At 37.4% G+C, this 21754-nt stretch overlaps 1 protein-coding gene and 1 long non-coding RNA gene across 4 annotated transcripts in view; one reads left to right on the top strand and one right to left on the bottom strand.

Moving 5' to 3' along the window:
* Positions 1–21754, top strand: part of THSD7B (thrombospondin type 1 domain containing 7B) — a 528825-nt gene that overhangs the window by 343647 nt on the left and 163424 nt on the right. The window contains exon 13 of the mRNA XM_087920301.1: positions 20686–20880. Within this exon, the coding sequence (XP_087776427.1) occupies positions 20686–20880 (195 nt within the window). The remainder of the gene's footprint in view (positions 1–20685; positions 20881–21754) is intronic.
* LOC148128000 (uncharacterized) overlaps positions 1–21754 on the bottom strand; it is a 76675-nt gene that overhangs the window by 13554 nt on the left and 41367 nt on the right. For 2 of the 3 annotated variants that reach the window (XR_015740792.1, XR_015740794.1), the window contains exons 2-3: positions 1897–2049; positions 1736–1787 (exon numbers count right to left, since the gene is read on the bottom strand). This is a non-coding gene — a long non-coding RNA (uncharacterized LOC148128000). The remainder of the gene's footprint in view (positions 1–1735; positions 1788–1896; positions 2050–21754) is intronic. The other variant, XR_015740793.1, reaches the window with a different exon arrangement.

Below are 21754 nucleotides of genomic sequence, written 5' to 3'. Positions count from 1 at the left end.
AGAAAGAATTCTTATGAATAATTCAAAAACCTTATTTCAGATCCACCAATAACTTTCTAAAATCAAAGTTGTAATCACCAGTGGTGGGATTCAATTTTTTTTACCACTGGTTCTCTGAACGTGGCTTGGGGATGTACTTTGTATGTGCTTCGTGCATGCGCAGAGGGTTTACTACTAACCTCCTGCAATCCTGCACTCTCCCCGTGTCTTCAACAGCTGATGTGCGGCAATCCACTGTGCCGCGCAAAGCAGCTGAAGTTGAAAGGCAGGAATTAAAGGTCAGTATAGAGCCGGGGTGCATGGGAGGGCCCAATAGCTGATCATCGGAGCAAACTGGTTTGCTCACAGATGATCATTGAAGTTACCGATTCGGCCAAACTGCGATAAACTGGTAGAATACCACCAGTGGTAATAACCTTTTTACTGTTTATTAAAAATGCTTTTTTTTAAATCCTTAAATTAGTATTCAAAACTTCTTCAGCTAATGATTGAAGGAAATATTGATTTGTCAATCCGAAGTTTCATAATAGCTGAAAGCAACTAACAATAATTTTCTAAAAGTGATTAGACACAGAAGTATGCGAACCCACTGTTCTTGTGAAGGTGCTGATCATGGTTTGAACAAGAGGCTTATTCCCTTGACTCCTAGAGCTCTGAATCTGATGATGGAAAGCTATTCAACACCACAGACAAAAAAGACCTTGACTGTGTATCAGAATGGTCAATCAAATGGCAACTTCAAATCTCAACAAATAAATGCTCTGTCTTACATATTGGCAAAAAAAAAATCATAAAATAAAAAACAGGCTGAATAGTGAAATCCTTGTTGATGATCCAAACTCTGTCAAGGATCTTGGAGTACTCATCTCTAATGATCTAGTGCTAGAGCCCACTGTAACTACATGGCCAAAAAGGCATTAAGAGTTGTTAATCTAATCCTACGTAGTTTCTTCTCTAGTAATATCACACTACTAACTAGAGCATACAAAACTTTTGCTAGACCTATACTTGAATACAGCTCATCAGTCTGGAACCCACATTACGTATCTGATATTAACACAATTGAAAAAGTCCAGAAATATTTCACAAGAAGAGTTCTCCACTCCTCTACTCATTGCAGAATACCTTATGCCATCAGACTTGAAACTCTAGACCTAGAAAACCTAGAACTACGCCACCTCCGGTCCGATCTAAGTATAGTATATAAAATCATACATTGCAGTGTCCTACCTGTCAATGAATACTTCAGCTTCCATCATAACAATACAAGAGCACACAATAGATACAAACTCAAGGTTAATTGCACCAAACTTGAATGCAGAACATACGACTTCAGCAACAGAGTGGTCAATGATTGGAATACTCTACCTGGCTCTGTGGTTTCTTCTCCAAACCCCCAAAAATTTAACCTTAGACTGCCTACTATTGACCTCACCCCTTTCCTAAGAGGCCTGTAGGGGGCGTGCATAAGCGCACCAATTGTGCCTATCGTCCCTGTCCTGTTGTTTTTTATTTTTCTTATAAGTATCTATCTCATGTATTCAAAACTATGTTTATTCTTATACCTGTATCTTGTAAGCGATTGAAAAATCAAATAAATACTAAAATACTAAAAACTCACCAGAGAAAATTGAGTTGCAGTCTCCTCATGAAGAGCAACTATGTGGAGCACTTGTAAGTCATCTCAAGTTTTCTCCTTGTCCGAAAAGGAATTACAAAAAACTGGTTTATTTACTGGCTCTTTATTCTGTTGTGGTCTAGCTCCATTTTCAGTTCTTCATTTCTTCCTGTGAAGTCCAAAATAAACATATTATTTTTGTGTGATTAAATTTAGCAGCAGGAGGATTGGAACCTGAATATATTTTATGAACCGTAATAACACACCATGATCCTTACTTGAGTAGCATATGATGATGCCTCTGTTTCTGCTACATTATTATTATTATTATTATTTTTTGGGGGGGGGGTTACAGTAATAGAAAAGGAACAAAATCTGTAGAGGGAATCCTGTTATCCCCCGTTATCTTTGTTCTCTTCTTCCCTTTTTATCTTAGAGCAGAAGAAAAAGGGGAAAAGCAAGTTAAAATAGTGCAGCTACTAACTTCTGAAGGGAATACGTTGCCCCTAATAATAAGCAAAATATTACCATAAGATCAGTAGATCTGATTGCAGGCTCCTCTCCTCTTAAGAGCCAAAGTGTTCAATAGATTCCTCTATTGGCAATCAGACTTGGTGTTCTTTCAGGTAAAAGAAGCAAAATCCCTTCTGTATTGTAGGGAAGATTAAAGTTTTGGAGTCTAATATAAGATACTCACCTCCCAGCATCTTTCCATCCTCAGCCTGTTGATTATGTTTCTTTTTTTTCAAGTGACTTCACTGTGCTCTGCCTCTGAAGTATAATTCTGATAAACTATCATATTGTTCGGTAGTATAAAAAAAGTTTCAGGATGGTTTGAAAACAAGATGATTTTAACATGGCATCTTTTATTTTAAAAAAATGTGTGATATAGCAGAGACAGGGTTTGTTCTTAACTTTATTAAAAGCTCTGCAGGGAACTTTCACATTTGGTAACTTTGCAACACAGCTATTTCCATTTTCTTTCTCTCTAAACTTTTCACAGTTTTCTTCTCTTATTCCCCCCTCCCCTGTTTTCAATCAATTCCGAAGTCATTTTTCACTTTAAATATCTCTAGTTTTTTCCATATAAACCAGAAATATACTGAATTTTAGATGTGATTGAAAATAATATATATTTTTATTTTTACTCTTCAGAGTCAACTTACTTAAGAGGCACTGTTGGCATTATCAGAGGCCAGATTAATGGGACATTATATATTAATTTGCAGTGAGGCTATAAACTGCATCTGCTAACTGCTATTAAATATCAAACAGCTGTTTTTCACCCAGATAAAGAAACGTGCTTTGGCTAAATGCGCTTTTGATTCTAAATATATAACACCTCTCTATAAAACACTTAACCAATATATTAAGACAAGTAAATTAATTGTCCCAGATTTTGCATGTATTATATTTCTTAATATTTCTTTGATATGATTCTAAAAACCAGATGTGGAAAGACAAGATCTTTTTTCAGTATTAAGTTAAACTTTGCATAGGGAGAAACAATTATTTTAGCATAAGTGGTGTGGAGGAGGAGCAGTTAAGTTGCGGAAGTAGCAGTGAAGAAATCCTGATCCCTCAGACAAATGCTATCTGGGTGACTTAACAGAAAAAGAAATAGGATACATCTGACAATACAAATTTGATTTCGTATCATGGATGTATTTCCTCATGCTAAAGTGAGCCAATTTTTACTTACTTTGGGCAGTTCTTGGATCCCAAACTAAAGCCTTCCCAATTCCCCCCAAGACACACCACTAAAATTCAGATTGCAACAACTGGTGGCAAGCTTTGGTAGGGAATAAAATTATCCTTAACTCCCTGCCTAGAGATTGGGAGGCAACCAGGTGTGGGATTCAACCGGTGTTACTACCAGTTCAGTGACCACGTTTTGAGAGAGCTGAAAAGCGCAGCACGCAGGTGCACAGCATTTGAAAAGCCTCTTTTTTCCTGCTTTTCCAACCTCAGCTGTGCCACGCAAAGCAGCTGAGGTTGAAAAAGCAGGAAATAAAGGACAGGTAAGAGCCTGGGCAGGCAGGTAGGCCAAACAGCAGTAAACACAGAACTGGTTCGGTGTCTGCTGCTCTTTAGAGCTACCTGTTCTATAGAGCAAGGCAGAACTGGTAGCATCCCACCCCTGGAGGCAATCCCCTTAAACTCTGCCTACTCACACAATACTTAGAAATTACTTTCTAAGTCAGGGGTGAGATAATAAACCTGAAGTGTTGACAAGGGAGTTATCCACTGAAGCTGGTAGCTACTGAATGTATTATTTATTTTATTTTATTTTTATTTATTTATTTATTTATTTGATTTGTCAATCGCTTACAAAATAATAAGTATAAGTATAAACATGAGTAAGAATACAGAAAATAGGTACGATTAAATGGGGACAATAGGACAGGGACAGGAGGCACAATGGTGCACTTATGCACACCCCTTACAGACCTCTTAGGAATGGGGTGAGGTCAAGAGTGGATAGTTTGAGGTTAAAGGGGTGGAGGTTTGAGGATGTAACTACAGAGTCAGGTAGTGCATTCCAGGCATTGACCACTCTGTTGCTGAAGTCGTATTTCTGCAATCAAGTTTGGAGCAGTTAACATTGAGTTTGTATCTCTTGTGTGCTCTTGTATTGTTGTGGTTGAAGCTGAAGTAGTTATTGACTGGTAGGACATTGTAGCAGATAATTTTGTGTACTACACTTAAATCCAACCGTAGGCAGCGTAGTTCAAGATTGTCCAAGCCCACAATTTCAGGTCTGGTGATATAGGGTATTCTGTTGCGAGCAGAGGAGTGCAGTACTCTTCTCGTAAAATACTTCTGGACTTGCTCAGTTGTATTAATGTCTGATATACAGTGAGGATTCCGGACAGATGAGCTGTATTCAAGTATTGGTCTAGCAAAAGTTCTGTATGTCCTAGTTAATAATTCAATATTTCCAGAGGACAAGCTTCATACGATTAGATTTACAACTCTTAATACCTTTTTGGCAATGCTGTTACAGTGAGCTCTGGTGCTTAGGTCATTAGATATGAGTACTCCTAGGTCATTGACAGAGTGAGGGTTATCAATGAGGTCATATCCACCTAGTTTGTATTTGGTGTACTGATTTTTTTTTTTTACCAATGTATAGGACAGAGCATTTGTTGGTCAAGATTTGGAGTTGCCAATTGTTTGATCATTCAGACACATAATCAAGGTCACTTTGAAGAGCAGTAGCATTGTCAGTGGTGTTGAATAGTTTTACATCATCCGCGAAGGGGATGCAGTTGCTTATAAGGTGAATGCAAAGGTCATTTATCTAGAGTATAAAGTGTATGGGTCCTAGAATGCTGCCTTGGGGGACATATAGCGCTCCCTATTTTTACTCTTTGTTGCCTGACTGACAGGAATGCAGTAATCCACTTATGAAGGAATCCAGAAATGCCGTAAGAGTTCAGTTTTAACAATAGTTTGTCATGTACCACTGAATCAAAGGCTTTGTAGAAGTCTATGTAAATTGCAACTATTGCTTTACCCTGGTCGAGTAGAGTAGTCCATATGTTTTTGCAGTTTAGGAGTTGTAGGTGGCAGGACAATTTTTTCCTGAAACCAAATTGTTTTGGGGAGAGTAGTTTGTTTGACTCTAAGTGGAGGGTGATGAATTGGTTAATGATTGATTCCATGACTTTGCACGTGACACAACACAGTGAGATTGGTCTGTAGTTTTCAACCAGGCTGGGGTCACCTTTTTTGAAGATAGGGATGACCATAGCTAAATAAACCCAGTGATTACTTGTCACTGTGTCACTGGCATGTTCAGTATCCAATTAATTTTGCTGATCCTTTCCATTTGTGGTGTGCTTTAACTCTTAACATCACAGTTCAACATCTTGTTTTTCTTTAATCAGAGGATCTTCTCTGGGTCTTTGAATGTACTTAATTTAATGTCAGAGACAATCTTGTAAAATATCTGATGAGTACTATAATATCCGAATAACAAATATCCAGATGACCACTCGATGGCAATGAAGAGAAACAGAACTGAGTGCCCCAGTTTCCTTGATGGACTTTTCTGCATCCTTTAAAATGTTCTCACTGAGGGCTTCCGGTTTGGGTTTCTTCAGCGACAGACCAAAATCCGTGATTGTGTGTGGTTTCGATCTGTGCTTGCTACTGGAGCGCCCTGATCTTTTGGATTCGGGTCTGAAGCTACCCTGTAGAGGTGGTGAAGAGGGGGGAGATTGCTAGCCAAGTGGAGGGGAGCAGCATCTCTCCTCCTTGGCTGGTCTAAACTCCCCTTCCCAAGGCGGTTGCCACGGTGGTCAGAAATGGCCACCTCAAAGAAGAACCCAACTGGATAAGATTGTGCAGGAGGAAGACAAAGAGGAAAGCAGGACAGACCGGGCTAAACAACAGAGAACATCTAAGCAAGGTACCCTGAATCTAAAAGCACTTAGAGGGATACTTCTGAAAGAAGATGCTTAAGCAGCGAAGGAGAGAGAAAAGGAGGTTAAAAACCCTTTTTTTACCTTTATATTGACAATTACAAATGGTATGGAAAGAAATTTATATTAATCTATTTTGACACTGGTAGGCAACCTTAAGCTGAAATCTAAGTGTCAAAAGGAGAATAAAGATTTTTTTCTTTGGTCATTTTAAAGTCCTAAAAAGGAGAAGAGTGGAGGCAGAAGGGTGGAACTTGGAATAATAAAAAAATGGAGTGCCACCTGGAAAAATAAAGAGGATTAACAGTGAAACTTTGAAAAGACTCCCGAGGATACATTGTAACTGAAATCTTATTAAAAGATACAGTAACCCACAGAAAGGAAAAGGAAAGAAACAAGAAGGAACAGTCTGGGATCATTTGGTGATTTGTAAAAAAAAGGTTTTGGCATTGTTTTTTCTTTCTTTCTCTGTTTTTACTTAAAGTGAATCGGGTGGTTGTTCAAAAGTGTTTAAAATGGCATCACTCCTGGAGGAATTGAAAATGAGTCTTCAAAAACAGAAAGAAGATGCAGAAAGGGGAGGAAGATCCTTTGGATCCATATTTGAATTTTTTGAAATGGAGATCCTGAACTATGAAAAGCAAAAGGAAAAGCTTCAAGAGCAAGAAGAAGGGCGGGACAAAGAAGAAGCCATTTTCAATGGTCAAATAATGCAAAGTGTGGTAATAAGGGGAAAAAGAGGGAAAGGGGTTAAAAGTTTGAGATCAAAGGGAACAACCAAAAAGAAAAATAGTCTGAAAAGGAAGAATAACAGCAAGGAGAAGCAGAAAAGAAAACCACAGAAGGGAAAATTAGAGAGGGAAGAGTATAAAAAAAGGGATGAGAAAAAAAGGGGGGAGATAGAAAAGGAAAGAACTCATGAGGGACAAAAGCAGGAAATAAAGAAAAAAGGGAAACATACTAGGATTAAAGGTATTTGCTCAGCTAGAAAATACAGAGACAATGGCTAAATTAAGTTAAAAGTGAGGATTCTGCAAAGGTACCAAAAGATAGTGTTGTGACAGTAGAATACTGTAATGAGTTAGAAATAAAATAAGTAAATAATTTATGACATAAAACTGTATTGTTATGTAATGGTATGTTTATTTATAATTAATGCAATAATAAAGAAGAGAGGGAAACATTGTAATTGTTTCTAAAGATTGATAAAATAACGAAAAGAAATGTGAAAGATTTATAAGGGAATTTATACCAGTTACTAGAATGAATTTGAATAATTATTTTGCTTATTAATAGTAAATAACTTATAAGATAAAACTGTATGACTATTCAATGGTATGCTTATTAACAGTTAAGTTATAATGAAGAAGAGAGGGAAACATTTCAACTGTTCTCAAAGATTGATAAATATTGAAAAAAAACGTGAAAGATTTACAAGGCTCATACCAGTACTAGAATGAATTTGAATAACTATTTTGTTATATATATATATATATATGTGGATCTTTGGTTGTTCGGGTTTTCTCCTGCGTAAGATTCGAAGTATCTAGGCAACGTTTCGATGAAGTCTCATTCATCATCTTCAGGCTTCTGTCTTCGGCTCTGTGCTTCTCAGAGTGATGTGAGATTGCAGCTGCTTCTTCCTTTTAACTGCTAGTGGGGGTGGGACTTGATTGGGTGGGGGCTTGGCTGTGTTCTGATTGGGTGGGGTGTGTTCTCATTGGTAGGGGGTTCAGCTGTGTTCTGATTGGTAGGGGGGTTGGCCGTGTTCTGATTGGTTGGAAGCGTGTTCTGTTCAGGTGGGGGCTTGGTTGTGCTCAGGTTAGTCTTAGTTGCTGGGGGATTTGAGTTGGTGAGCTGTGATCTTGCTGTTTGGCTTCGAGTTCGTGGCCGTGCTGCATCTTCATAGTGGGTGTCGGTTTGCTTCGTGTATGGCTCGGAGGGGTTTGAAGTGGGTAGTGATGCAGCTGCAGTGCGGCTTCTGGTCCATGGTCGTGTCTCATCTTCTGAGTGGGTGTGAGTCTGTTTTCTACATGGAAGTGTGGTGGTGGCATCTTGTGTGGCTCTCATGGGTGTGGGTCTGGTGTCATTCTTCATGTTAGGTACTCGTCTGTTCATGAGGGCGGGTTTCCAAATGGCTGGAAGGCGGGAGGTGTCATCTTGTTTGTTCATGCTGTGTGGGCGTTTTTCTATCTCTATGGCTTCTCTGATTATTCTGCTGTTGAAGTGTTCGGTTTTGGCGATGGTTCTGGTATTTTTAAAGTCAATCTCATGTTCTGTGGTTTTGAGGTGTTGGACCAGGGAAGAGGTCGTTTCTTCTTTTTTGATTGAGTTCTTATGTTCTTCAATACGTGCACTTATTCTTCTGTTCGTTTGTCCAATGTATGTGGCGGGGCAGGCAGTGCAGGGGATTTCATATACTCCTTGGTTTTCTAATTCGATTTTGTCTTTGGGGTTTCTTAGGATGGTGGATATTTTTCTGTTTGTGCAGAATGCTGTTTTAATGTTGTGTTTTTGGAGGATCTTGCTAATTTTGTCTGTAGTGCCTTTTATATATGGGAGGAGGGCTTCGTGTATGGCTCGGAGGGGTTTGAAGTGGGTAGTGATGCAGCTGCAGTGCAGCATCTGGTCCATGGTCGTGTCTCATCTTCTGAGTGGGTGTGAGTCTGTTTTCTACATGGAAGTGTGGTGGTGGCATCTTGTGTGGCTCTCATGGGTGTGGGTCTGGTGTCATTCTTCATGTTAGGTACTCGTCTGTTCATGAGGGCGGGTTTCCAAATGGCTGGAAGGCGGGAGGTGTCATCTCGTTTGTTCATGCTGAGCAGCTGCAATCTCCATTACTCTGAGAAGCACAGAGCCGGAGACAGAAGCCTGAAGATGATGAATGAGACTTCATCGAAACGTTGCCTAGATACTTCGAATCTTACGTGGGAGAAAACCCGAACAACCAAAGATCCACATATATATATATATATATATATATATATATATATATATATATATATATATATATATATATAAATAAATATGGATCTATATATATAAATAAATATATATGGATCTATATATATATATAGTTTTTGCTATGTTTTTAGAATTTTTCTTTTTACATTTTCAAGGGGAAGTACCAAGCAGAGTCTGAATGATGAGATTTACATGATATAAAATAGATATTAGAAATCTGAATGTTATAATTTTAGAATGCACAAATTTAATGTTTAATGAGATTTCATATGATAATAACAATAAGACTTAAATGTGTTGCATTCTGATTGGCAATCATAGAGGGAATATTGCTTTTTAAGAATGTTGGAAGAGAACAATGAAATTGTAAACAAGACAGACAAAAGTATAAGTATAATGAATAAAAAGATACAGAACTTTAGGTAAAAGAAATACAATTAAATAAAAAGAAAATGAGATAATCATAATCATGAGATAATCAAAATTAAGAGAAGTAAAGGGAGAAATAGTGAGAAGTTGGAAAAAGAGTAATAAGATATAAAGTTGAATATATAAGATGAATATGCATATGAAATTGTGTCTGTATGGAAATGTGATAACTCAGAACGATGCTGTACTCAAATGAGATGTTTTATTTGTTTGTTAAAATTCAATAAAACTTTATTAAAAAAATGTTCTCACTGAGAGCATTTCTTTGAAAAACAACCACATATTTTATAATTCTAATGCCTCTTTAGCTGCAACGTGCTGAACCTTTCATTCTTCAAATTTGTTTAACATTATTCTGCAGGTATTCTGGGATTCGACTGTAAGCTAGTTGGTTTCTTTTTATCTGGAAAACATTTAGAATTCAGACAGGTCAAAACCCCAGATATAAAATGTTTCTTTTGAGTGTTAGGGTTTTTTTTTTTTTAAATATCTCTTACTTTCATTTGAGATGTTCCTTCTAAAAATATTCCACAAAGGGATTTTAAAAAGAAGTCATTTTTTTCCTTTTGAATTTCAATTCCCAGAATTTTCCTTAGCCTGTTGCTAAGAATTTGAGATTTATCTGGAGGATATAAAACTTCTCCATGATTACTTAGAAACGAGACTGAGGTAACAATAAGCAAACAGGAAAATGGAAGTGCACGAATTTAGAGTTGATTCAGATATAAAATGAAGTTCACATGATACCATTTAAGGAAACTTGCATCATTTAGGTTTTGCTTATCATGCTAATTTTCTGTTTTAAATAGAAATCATGGTTTCACCTTCTTTCTGGATTTGCAGATATATCAAGAGTAAAGAGGATTTTTAAGCTTGGCTTCTTTTGTAGTGGAAATGAAAGTTGTAAGTCACACCAGAGAAGGAAGGAAGCAAATATTGGGGAAAATATCTCAGATTAAGGGCAATAGTTGGCATTTTTTTTTAAAAAAGGCTATGGTTAATACATATGCAAGATTTAACTAGATCATGTCCTTTTCTTTACAGTAGAATATTTTTCTTATTTTATACCAGCTTCCACAAATGTGTGATTACTCACTTACAAGATAATGTCCATGAAAGGTTCTTCACTTATGAAATTAAGCAAAGGGATTAATTAAGCAAAGGGATTAATTTTGCAATAGTGGTGAATATCCGGATTATATAGTAATCTGGATTAAAGGGATTAATGTGTGTTGAAACCAAGATCATGGCTTATAGAATTCTTGCCAACCCTTTAGAAGCCCAACAATGGGACATGGTCTTAGAAGGAAGGCTCAATAGCTGCCTCTCCCATATGCATCTGGACTTAAAAATAAAAAATACACATTTGGAAGAATTTTGTGGTACCTTTTTCTTGAACCATATTTCTCTATAGTCCCCTGCTTGATCTGATCCATTTTTAACTTGATCATTCTTTTCCAGCTCTCCTTCCACCCAAGCAAATTTGGTCTCATTCTGTTTTAGTTTCATAGACTTCTTCTACTGATATAGGCTTGAACCCCGTCACACAATTTCTTCCCAAAATTCTGGTTGTGTTACAGAGGAAGGGTTTTTTATGTGACTAAAAGAAACTACAGCAATGACCTCTTTTCTCTTCTTTTTTTTTTCATCTATGGATTCTTATTCTAAATGATTTCTTTTCTTTGCTAAAACTATGCAATTTACTCACAGGTTTTTTTAAAAAAAATACTTTTGCAGTAAGGAACTCCTTCTAGTAGCTGAATTTACCCTTCTGATTGTCTGAGTACCATTGTGGAACAGGCCATATTTAAGAGAGAGAATATGACAAGTATTCTTAACATAAGAGCTAATGATTTCTTTCTATGGCAGCTATAGGAATAATCGTTTGGCTTCTGAAAATGCCCAGTAATTTTGAAAAAGAAAGGAGTGAGAAATCAAAAGCATGCAGTTATTCTTCTTGCAAGAACCCATATATACATAAATTGCTGCCTTCACATTATTCACTTCTTTGGTGTTACTCAGAATGCGGCCCAGAGAGTACAATATAATTCTATAAAAATCCACAGGAAATTTTTATTCAGTTTGGTTTGTGGCATCTATAAAAGCAATGTGAAAAATGCCTTTTTTTCAACAGCTAAAAAATGTAATAGCATTATTTGAATATTTCTTAAGCATCCTGGACTACTAAATCAATTAAATCTATTTGGTTCTACTATAGAATTATTTCCAGATGTGTGAAATCTACATTTGATGGAATAATGAGTTACACATTAAAGCTGAATGCCAAATTATAGTTCTGGCCTGTATATTGAAGAGAGAGAGAGAGAGAGAGAGATAATGCACTGATAGATAGATAGGATTAGATAGGCAGGTTGAAAAAAAGAAAGACAAAATGGAGGAAGGGAAGGGAAGGGAAGGGAAGGGAAGGAAGGAAGGAAGGAAGGAAGGAAGGAAGGAAGGAAGGAAGGAAAGCCTGAGACATTACTTTGCTCAAACAGATGCCTAAGAGTATGCCTAAGTTGTTTGTAAACAACTCAAAATATGTGGGATTTAGTAGAGCAATGACATTCTTGTTTATAGCTTTAATAATTAATAGAGAACTATGGAGGGAACTACAGAGGAGAGAGCTTCTTAAATGCCCCATCCATTGCCTCTTTCCTCCTCCTCCTCCTCCTCCTCCCTGCCACCCAAAAAAACCCTTCTTTGATATTTGCATGGACATCTGGTAGCAGTAGCTCTTCTCCATAACACTGTTTATGTCTTCCGTGCACACAAAGAGAGATCATAGTATTGACTTAAAGACTCTTCCTTTAGCATCACTTAGTGCAATGAAAGGGGGAGAAATGGTTTCAAGCAATATCAGGGAGCTTGGCCACCCGCATCATGCTTGTGCCTGTTGGCATGATGTATAATCTGAGCTTCTTATCCTAGGGCATTAACAAGGGGGTAGAATTAAAGATATCAGATCAGGCACCAAATGTTCGCTACCAGTCTGTGTTTTGAATGTACTGTAGCTTGCTGAAAACTAATTGGTTTACATCAGAACATCTATAGATAAGGGTGGAATTGGACTTATAGAGCAATATAATTAGATTATATAATTATTTCTTTCTTTAGATGCAACTAAATATTTTAAATTTGCTGCAAAATATACTTGAGCTCTTTTCTCAAAGCTCTCCCACACACACCCCCTTTTGTCTGGTTCATTCTGCTTTCATGTAACAATAGTACGTGACTTCACTCTATTCTTTGACAGAGTTACCAATGTTGTCTTTATCACCTTCATTAACTTTGTGCTTATCCTTCAGGTATCCTCCGCCTTGGCAATTTTGTATTCTTTATTCTAGACAAACAACAACAACAATAACCCCAAATTGATCCATTAGTCAGTGGGAAACGTAGTTCCAGAAGTATAAATTTAGGGAGGAAGATATTATTTTGTTTCTCTGAAAATTGGCTTGTTTCTTTCAGCAATACGTATAACTACTTCATCCTCAAAGCAATGAGACAGTTCACATTTATTATAGTTGCTTCATTCAGAACATGTATGATTATATGATTGACCGTCTACATTTAAAGTAGTTTCTAGAAATGAAAGAAAGCACACAAACTGTTTCCACTCATTTTACCAAAGTTGAAAATGTAGGACACTACTGCATATCACAAGATCCAGAGGGTGGCCAATGTATGGAATCTAGATTTGATTCTATAATGGGCAACTTTATAGAAGTGATCATCAAGATGTGGCAAACCATCTGTAGCTAACCTGATCACAAAATCAGTTTGCAGATTCTCGTAGTAAGCAAGTTAAAGTACTAATGTCATCGTAATGTAAAATACTTACTGACCTACTTTACTGGATTTGTAGCAGTCACTCTGCAGTTGTATTATTTTGATCAAAGGGTTTGCATATTTTATTCCCTGCCCCCCCTTGATGGACATCAAGAAATTCATTAGTCTCTGGGCTTATAACATGCAAAACTGGTTTGCTTGTTTTTGTAACTATATCTATAATTGAGATTCCATGCTGATTCACGTATGGTGCTTATGAGTCAATTAAATTGCCCTAACAGGCAATTACCAGTTGATTGTTTAATTTATTCTAGCAAGTGATGTTAGTCTTTTCAAAAGTTTGCATATATGTAGAAAAAATGCCTTTTGTAGCCTGAAATATTAAAACATTCCAATTTGGGAGATCAAATATAAAAAACATAGTCGTTATATTTTCTAATACTTGTGTTTTTGGAATCATTTAAAAGATTATAATGTAGATGTGTATACCTGTTTTTTTGAAAGATTTATTAAGTTTTGTGCTTATTATAGTTAAAATTATGCAGATAAAAGCTAGAGAATAACAGCCAAATGGCAAAGAATCCTCCTTTTCATATGCTAGCGTACGTACAATAAGGACAATACAATAAGGACAATAATGAAAATAATAAAGTATGTTCTGACTTACAAAAGATTGAATCCAAATTATTACTGTGCTTCTTGATAATTTTAAATCAGTGTCAGCCAATTTACATGTGAATGAGGTAACTCATTGGGTGGGAAAAGCCTTTTACTTGCACTATGCCTCTCCCCCACACCTGAGGCACTCCATGCTCCACTTAACAACGTCTACATTCCTTTTATGATTAAATGAATTGTTGGGTGTCATTAAGTGAGGCATTTGAGGTGGGGTGGTGACCTAGTGGTGGAGCTCTCGCCTCACAATCAGGAGGCTGTGAGTTTGATCCTAGGTAGAGGCAGATATTTCTCTCTCTGGGCACACTGAGAATATATCTGCCGAACAAAACTCCGCATTGGTGACAGGAAGCACATCCGGCCATTAAAACACTTAGTTTGCTCCATTCAGTTGCCCAGACTCCACCCCGCAAGGGACAATGGGGTGGTTAAATGAAGATGATGATGATTAAGTGAGGCAGTTCATTTAATGGCTGTCCCAACTTTTGACTGTAATAGGCAGGCTCCATTATGAGCTTAAGATCTAACTGCAGATCTCCAGGATTTTGAGGATGCTGTTTTTCTACATTGATTAGGCATTGATCCAAATATGTCTGCTTCATGGCTTATGTTTTTATATTTCCAAAACATTATTAATGCATGAAATACTATTCTGTTTTCCCCTTGTTTTGTGTTTCAATTTAATTCAGTTTGTCAAGGTGGTAGAAACATCTTTATTGTTAAAGTCTACCTTAATCAGTTATCTTTCTAATGATATACCCAGCTTATTGAAAGTGAGGTAGACTTTCAGTTCAATTATCACATCATTCCATAGCTTTGTTGAACTAAATACCTGTCTTATGTGGAATCATGGAGCTGAGCTGGATCATAAGAGTCCAATTATAAAGTCTGAAAAAACATACTGTACATTCATAAATTCTCTGTCAGAATTCATCAACTTGAAAATGTCCCTAGTCTGTGAAATTATAGATTTAATAAAAGCACCACATTTTTTGCTTCTTTTTGGCAAAATACCCAGAAGATTGCAATTTATTATTTAATCAAATGAGCATGATTTAGTAAGTCTGGTAGTATGAACTTAAATATACTTATTTGGAAACAGTATTTAATCCTTGAAACTAGTGCCTATTTTTTTTACTTCTGTACATTATTTTCATCAAAGTGAACTGCTAGATATATGCTTCTTGAATTACCATGAATATTAATTTATATAGAAAGTGATCCCCAATAGGAAGGAAATTCAGAAAACAAATAGCATATTATTTTGGCCGGTTTAAAAACAACATCTTTGTGTATATGAAATGTCACATTTATTATCTATCAAATTTATAAGCATAAACGATTTTGGGCAAAAACCAACTCTATCAAAATTTCCAAACCAAACAAACCAGATAATAACTCAAGGAGTAAAATACACAATGAAATGATAAAATTGCCACAAGGTGCTTATTTCTTAATCCAGCCCATGGAGAAAGAGCCCCTTCTTCAAACTGATTTAAACAGAGATCAACCTATCTCCCCATCAGCATCAACTGTTTTTGTGTGGAAATGTTCACACACAAAAACAGGAGAATTACTGCAGTACTGTGCCTTCCTTTCCCAATCACTGGAGGCATTCTAGAAGACTATCATGATCAATGGTATTGAAAGCTACTGACAAATCACAGAAAACCAGAAATGTTCCACCATCCTATCCTGATATCATCAACTAGCACAGCCTTCATAGGCTCTGTAGCAGTCCTAATAATCTGCTTTATCTAGGACCCTCTATTGAAGCAATCCTGGTATAAAAGGAAAACTTGAAGAAAAGAATGGACAAAAATTGTCCATCACTGTTGGGTCCAATGATTACTTCTGATAGAGACAACACCACCTTCTCATTCAGCCTTATGAAACAGCCTCTCTCCTGTGGTCTGAAGGCCCCTAACTCTCCTGTCCTTCTAGATGTCTATGATGACATCTTAAAGCTTCCCTCTTTAAGATCTTGGATCAAAATAATATATGAACACAATAGAGTGATTGTGTGATTGAATTTGTTACACAGTCCTTAAGTTATTGTAGTATGATTATATTAATTACATTAATTATATTTATTCTGTTGGATTTATAGAAGTGATATTATATGCTTTTGTTATTTAGTCTTAACCTCCCAGAGTTCATATGTAAGATGGATGGCGTTATGAATTTTATACATACATACATACATACATACAACATACATACACCATTACATGGTTGCAGCAACAAGCTACTCACATTGAAGTGTTAACTAGCCAGGGTGGATATGGATTTAAATGACAGATAACCAGTTTAGTAGTCTTAAGCTCCTGTCCACTTCTTCAGGAATTACAAAGTCAAATGTCTTTCAAATACCAGGGCAAAATGGTGCCTCGGTCAGCTCACAGGGACTCTCTCAGTTGGAATTGAACTCAGGGTACATGTAAATGATACTTTCCTCATAAAATAATGTATCTAGTAGTACTATTTTCCCCCCAGAGTAATAGCTTATAAGGGTGGGATTATTCTGCCAGAGGGTAAGACTTTGTTGTTGGCCTGAGAGGTGAACAAACCTGCTGTGTGTCCCGTTCTCAAGCTGAGCCAGTCTGTGTGAAGTTGTAAATCCAGCAAACAGAGACACAATCATAAATAAGTCCGAGTTCAAAGGAAATCAAGTTCACAGGGCAAAGCAGTACTTAACGGCCTGAGTCAATTCAGGATTAAAGTTTCCAAGAAAGCGCAGCAGGTATGTAGCATAGGGCATGACATGCATGGTTGGCTGATATTGAAAGAGCTAGATTACAAGGCGTTGTAAGCCACTGCATGCAGGCAAGACAATCCAAGAAGATAATCAGTGTTACTGCTACTGAAAGAAGGGACAGGCAGAAATTGGGTCTCCTGCTACAACAGAGGGGCAGAGGGCAGCAGAGGCACAAAAGTGTTATGGCATAGTAGTTCTCAGTGACACATCAATCACTGGAATCCTTTTGTTAGCTGATCATCAACAACAACAGCAGCAACAATAATAGTATCTGTTAGAAGCTCTTGAATTGTTGAGAGTTAGGGTTAGTTCTAGCTGAGACTTGCTAGTTGAAATCCGCTAGTGACTCAGCTCATCTGACATGGATCAGTCCAAGCTGCTACCAGATGTCACCAGTTGTGCCAAACTCTGAGGATACTCTCGGCAGCTAGGTACTCTGCCTCTACTTTCTACCTCTTCACACAGAAATGGCAGCCTTCTATTGGTTAGGTGGGATACGATTCTTTTTGAAGAATGACAAAGATGATGTCGGTAATAGCAAATCCTAAAAACTTGTTTCTAGCGTTGTTAGGGTTGGGACTGTCTGTATGTAATTTCTGGTTTTGATACTCTTCTATCTTCTAAGGATGAGTCAAATCAGGAGCATGATGTATTTCTTGCAGCTGTGGCTGTTAAGATTTATTCAAAAAAAAAATAATATTATCAAGATATAATATACATCTCTTCCAGTAACAAGACACCTTTGTTGATTTTGTCAAGATTACTCAGTCTTGACTTAGTGGATTATTGAGATTTGTTTTACGTATATTTAATAATAATTTAGAAGGCCAGATCCTGAAGATGAAACTCAAATATTTTGGCCACTTAATGAGAAGGAAGAACTCACTGGAGAAGAGCTTAATGCTGGGAAAGATTGAGGGCGGCGATAGAAGAAGGGAACGGCAGAGAATGAGGTGGCTGGATGGAGTCACTGAAGCAGTAGGCGTGAGCTTAGATGGACTCCAGAAGATGGTAGAGGACAGGAAGGCCTGGAGGAACATTTTCCATGGGGTCACGATGGGTCAGACACAACTTCGCAACTAACAACAACAAAATGTTTAATAGGAGGGCTGACCGTATGACTAACAGGATCTGCATGTTGAGTGCTTCTGTTCACTACTCTTGTCATTCAACTGTATGCTGTTTTATGCACAATTTTTGATCCCCATCCTGAATCAGTCAACTGGCTTAGTCCTAAGTGGCTGTTTAAGACTTCTGTCCTATTTAATCATTTCCAAAATACCTTTTTGTTGTGATTGGAAGGATCGGTCCTGTTAGGAGTTTTGAATCTGATGACTGTTAGATCGTGGATTGACGTCAGAACCAGGAAACGTTAATCTGAAGGGCAAGCCAGTTAATTAGCACGTTGCCTTAATGGGTATAAAAGGACACAGCTGAGCTGGTGCCTTTTGCCAGAAACAAAATGTCTATTTTGAATGAGGACGTTACTGCAAAGAGATCTCTGTTTGTTTGAATTTTGAAGGGGAGTCCTAACAGTTTCTGCCAGCAGTTATCTTGTTTTTTCCTACAGTTTGATTTGATTGTGAAACGGCTGCTTTGAGTTTGTTCGTTTGAATTTCCAAGAGGAGACATAACACCTTTTAATGCAGCAACGCTCTAAAGTATACTGTCCCCTTGCTCCATTTTTAAACTTTAAACTAACCCACACTCCCAGCAAGCTTTTTGCTTTTAAATCCTTATAATTATTTTCTTTTTCTTTACCATAATCCTTCCTATGGATTCAAAGTACACTTAACCAGGTGGCTTGAAGGTCCCTTTTCACTTTAAATTCTCTTGTCCAAATGTGCTTCAGAAAGTGGATTGGGTGAATCCAGTATCCTTGAAACAGCTTCACCTGAGGCTATGAGCTTGTTATACCCTTCCACAGTTCCAGGCATTATACTCGAAAGTCACCAACAATTCCTTCCTGATCCTGCAGGCTTCTCCCTTCCCAGGTCCTCCAGAGCTTAAGTGTGCAATCTCACTAAAGGGGACAGTTTAATTTGAAGCATTGCTATGTTAATAAAATATTTTTTGAAATAATTGATTAAATAAAACATACTTCTGAAAAAAAGGTTGGGTCACTTATTTTTTCGGATTCTTATTCTTTACCTTTATGTTTCTGTTTTACTTTTGCACTTTGCTGTTTCTAGTTCTTTTTCTTTATATGTCTGCTTTATTTATGTAAAATTCTCAAAAAAATTGTAGATGTATACACACACACACACACACACACACACACACCGTTTTTAAAGGGAAGAAATTCCATCCGAATCCAAAGTACGTATAAATTATAAATAAAAACCAACACAAACCATGCTGCAGCAATTAACGAGACAGGGCAGGATAAGGAATTGAAGACTTCAGAAGATAACAAAACACACACAGTTGGGAGGATGCCAGAACTCAAATAAAGACTTGACAAACCAAAATAATTCACGCTTTTCTTCTAGCAAGGAGCTGTGCACAAACATCCTGTTTATCCTGTTTTCCCAGCTGCAGATAATGAAGGGAATCAGGGTCTTTTCCTCCCCCGTAACCCACGTTGCTCCCTTATCCTCCCTGCGTGCCCTAGGATGAAGAGGGAGAGGGCCTGGGTCTTCCCCTGAATGCCCAGCCGGACTGTGCCCTTCCCCAGTTTCCTCCACAGCCACTGGAGCCACGCTCCCATTCCCTATCAGCTGTTCCACCTCTCCCTCGGAATCAGATTCTAACAGAGGCATGACATATAGTGACTTTCATAGTCACAAAGGGGAAGAAAAGATAATTTTGTGATTAACTCATGCGTTTATGAGCTTTGCAAATATAAAACAAAGGAAAAAGTGAAGTGAGATGATAAGAACAATCAAGGTTACACTTAGCAACCATTTTGTTTAATGATCCAAGTTGCCAATCACAATTGTGGTTATTCAATAGACTACCAGTTTTCCTGTCCATCTGCAGAAATCTCCCTCTTATGTATAGAATTTGCTATTTCTGGCTGCTTAAAGGTTCTCTAATTACTGTGACATTCTTTCGGCTGTTTTGCATGGGAATAGTCCACTGGGGAGGATTTTGCTTTGCGGGATTGTATTCTTAATCTTCCCTCTAAGTGTTTTATGTTAACATAGATAATCCATTGTGCATCCCTAACAGATAAAGCTCTTCTCCAGAAAAGAGAAAAGCCTCCTGAAAAAGTTTTAATTTGTATTTATATGAAGAAATCATTCTCTGTGTTTTAATCCTAGCCGTAATTCTGTCGTGATCTTTATAGAGTCAATAAATATCTTCCTTTTTTCTTCTGTATTTTTTGTTGGTGATAGTACAGTAGTATCAGGGGTGGGATTCTACCGGTTCTGTCCAGCTCTGTAGATCCAGTAGCTCTGAAGAGCAGCAGACATAGAACCAGTTCTATGCCTGCTGCTGTTTTGGCCCACCCGCCCGCCCGAGCTCTTACCTGACCTTTATTTCCTGCTTTTTCAACCTCAGCTGCTTTGCGCAGCACTGCTTTTTCAAACGCCGCACACCTGCACGCAGCATTGCTCAGCTGGCCGGGCAGCATAGCTGACGACATTCCACATGCATGCGCAAATCGCAAAATCACCGAACTAGTAGTTACACCAGTCAGATCCCACCCCTGAGTAGTATGATTATCACAACTGTCTAAATGTTCATTCTGGAATGTTCTGCAAGTCTTAAAACATTTAGAGAACAGAGATAATAATCAATATTAGAATGTGTAAAGAAAAGAAAAAGAAAATACCTTCTTTGAAATACACAGTTCTGAAAAACAAACAGTATAGTATTCCACAAAACAGTTATCATCAAAAATAGCTTAATATGTATTTTTCATTTTTGATTAAATCTCATTTACTTTAAAAAAAAAAACCTTGATGGTAGCACATTTTGATGGTAGATCTTTGATTCTAAATTCATCCTGTGCCTCCAAGGAGTTTCAAATCATTTATTTCTGTCTGTATTTATTCATTCATTTTCTGCAGTTGTGACATGCACCTTGGAAGGTAATCATTCAGTAGATGCCAGTGAGTGTTTGAAGTGGGCAGGACCGATGCCTTCCCTTGTCCAGGATTGCTCAGTGCCTTGCAAAGATGACTGCATATTTACTCCTTGGTCTAAATTTACAGCATGCACTTCCGATTGTGAATCAACACGGACCAGAAGAAGAACTCTCACAGGTAGTATAAATCAATGAATCAATCATCCTTAGTCCTTCTGTTTCCAAACATTCATGGAGTTGACTTTGGAGGTTTGCCAAGGCCAATTAAGTGTATTCTTGTTTTGTTAAAAGTCTCATAATGATTTCCTCAGTGTTGACTTACTAACAATTTGCTCTGTTATTCTATTAAGTCTGTCAGGAGGGCTTCCTCCTCCTAAGGTGTCAGGATCCTAATTTCATCAGCGAGTCCCTTAAGCTATTTGAATGCTGAAATTATTTCAACTAATCATAGCAATAGCACTTTAGACTTATATACCATCCCACAGTGCTCTACAGCACTTTCTGGGCAATTTACAGTGTCAGCATATTGCCCACAAGTCTGGGCCCTCATTTTACCAACCTCAGAAGGGTGGAAGGCTGAGTCAACCTAGAACCCCATCAGTATCAAACCCCCAGGTGGTGGGCAGAGTTAACCTGCAATCCTTCATTCTAACTACTGCATCATTAGGGCCCTAATAGCCAACTGAGGCAGAAATTTCTATTTCCTTATAGAATTTTAGTTTGTTTTTTTTTCAATGAGTTTTTCTGTATAATCTCTCAAGGGACTGCCCTTTCCAACTGCACAAGTGTAGAAAAAGTATGAATAATATTCCTACGTTGGTTAATGCAGTTCCTTAAAGTTCATAAGGAATCAAACAAAAATGTGAATGCATGAATTGTTTAAGTACTATACACAGTTAACATGGACATCTTACTTTAAAAGTTTTAGCGTGTGTAGGTTGTAAAAAAAAAAAAATCTGCGAATCACACTTGTATAATTATTTGAAGCTCTCCCAGTGTGTTTATTTTATGAATTGGGTTTGTATGCTTATATTTCAGGATTCACATAGTCT

This window comes from Pseudonaja textilis, chromosome 1 (assembly GCF_049901715.1).
Source record: "Pseudonaja textilis isolate UNSWEBS1 chromosome 1, rPseTex1.2, whole genome shotgun sequence".
Lineage (NCBI taxonomy): Eukaryota > Metazoa > Chordata > Lepidosauria > Squamata > Elapidae > Pseudonaja > Pseudonaja textilis.
Note: the sequence above shows the minus strand (reverse complement) of the source record. Positions and strands in the feature narration are given on the sequence as shown.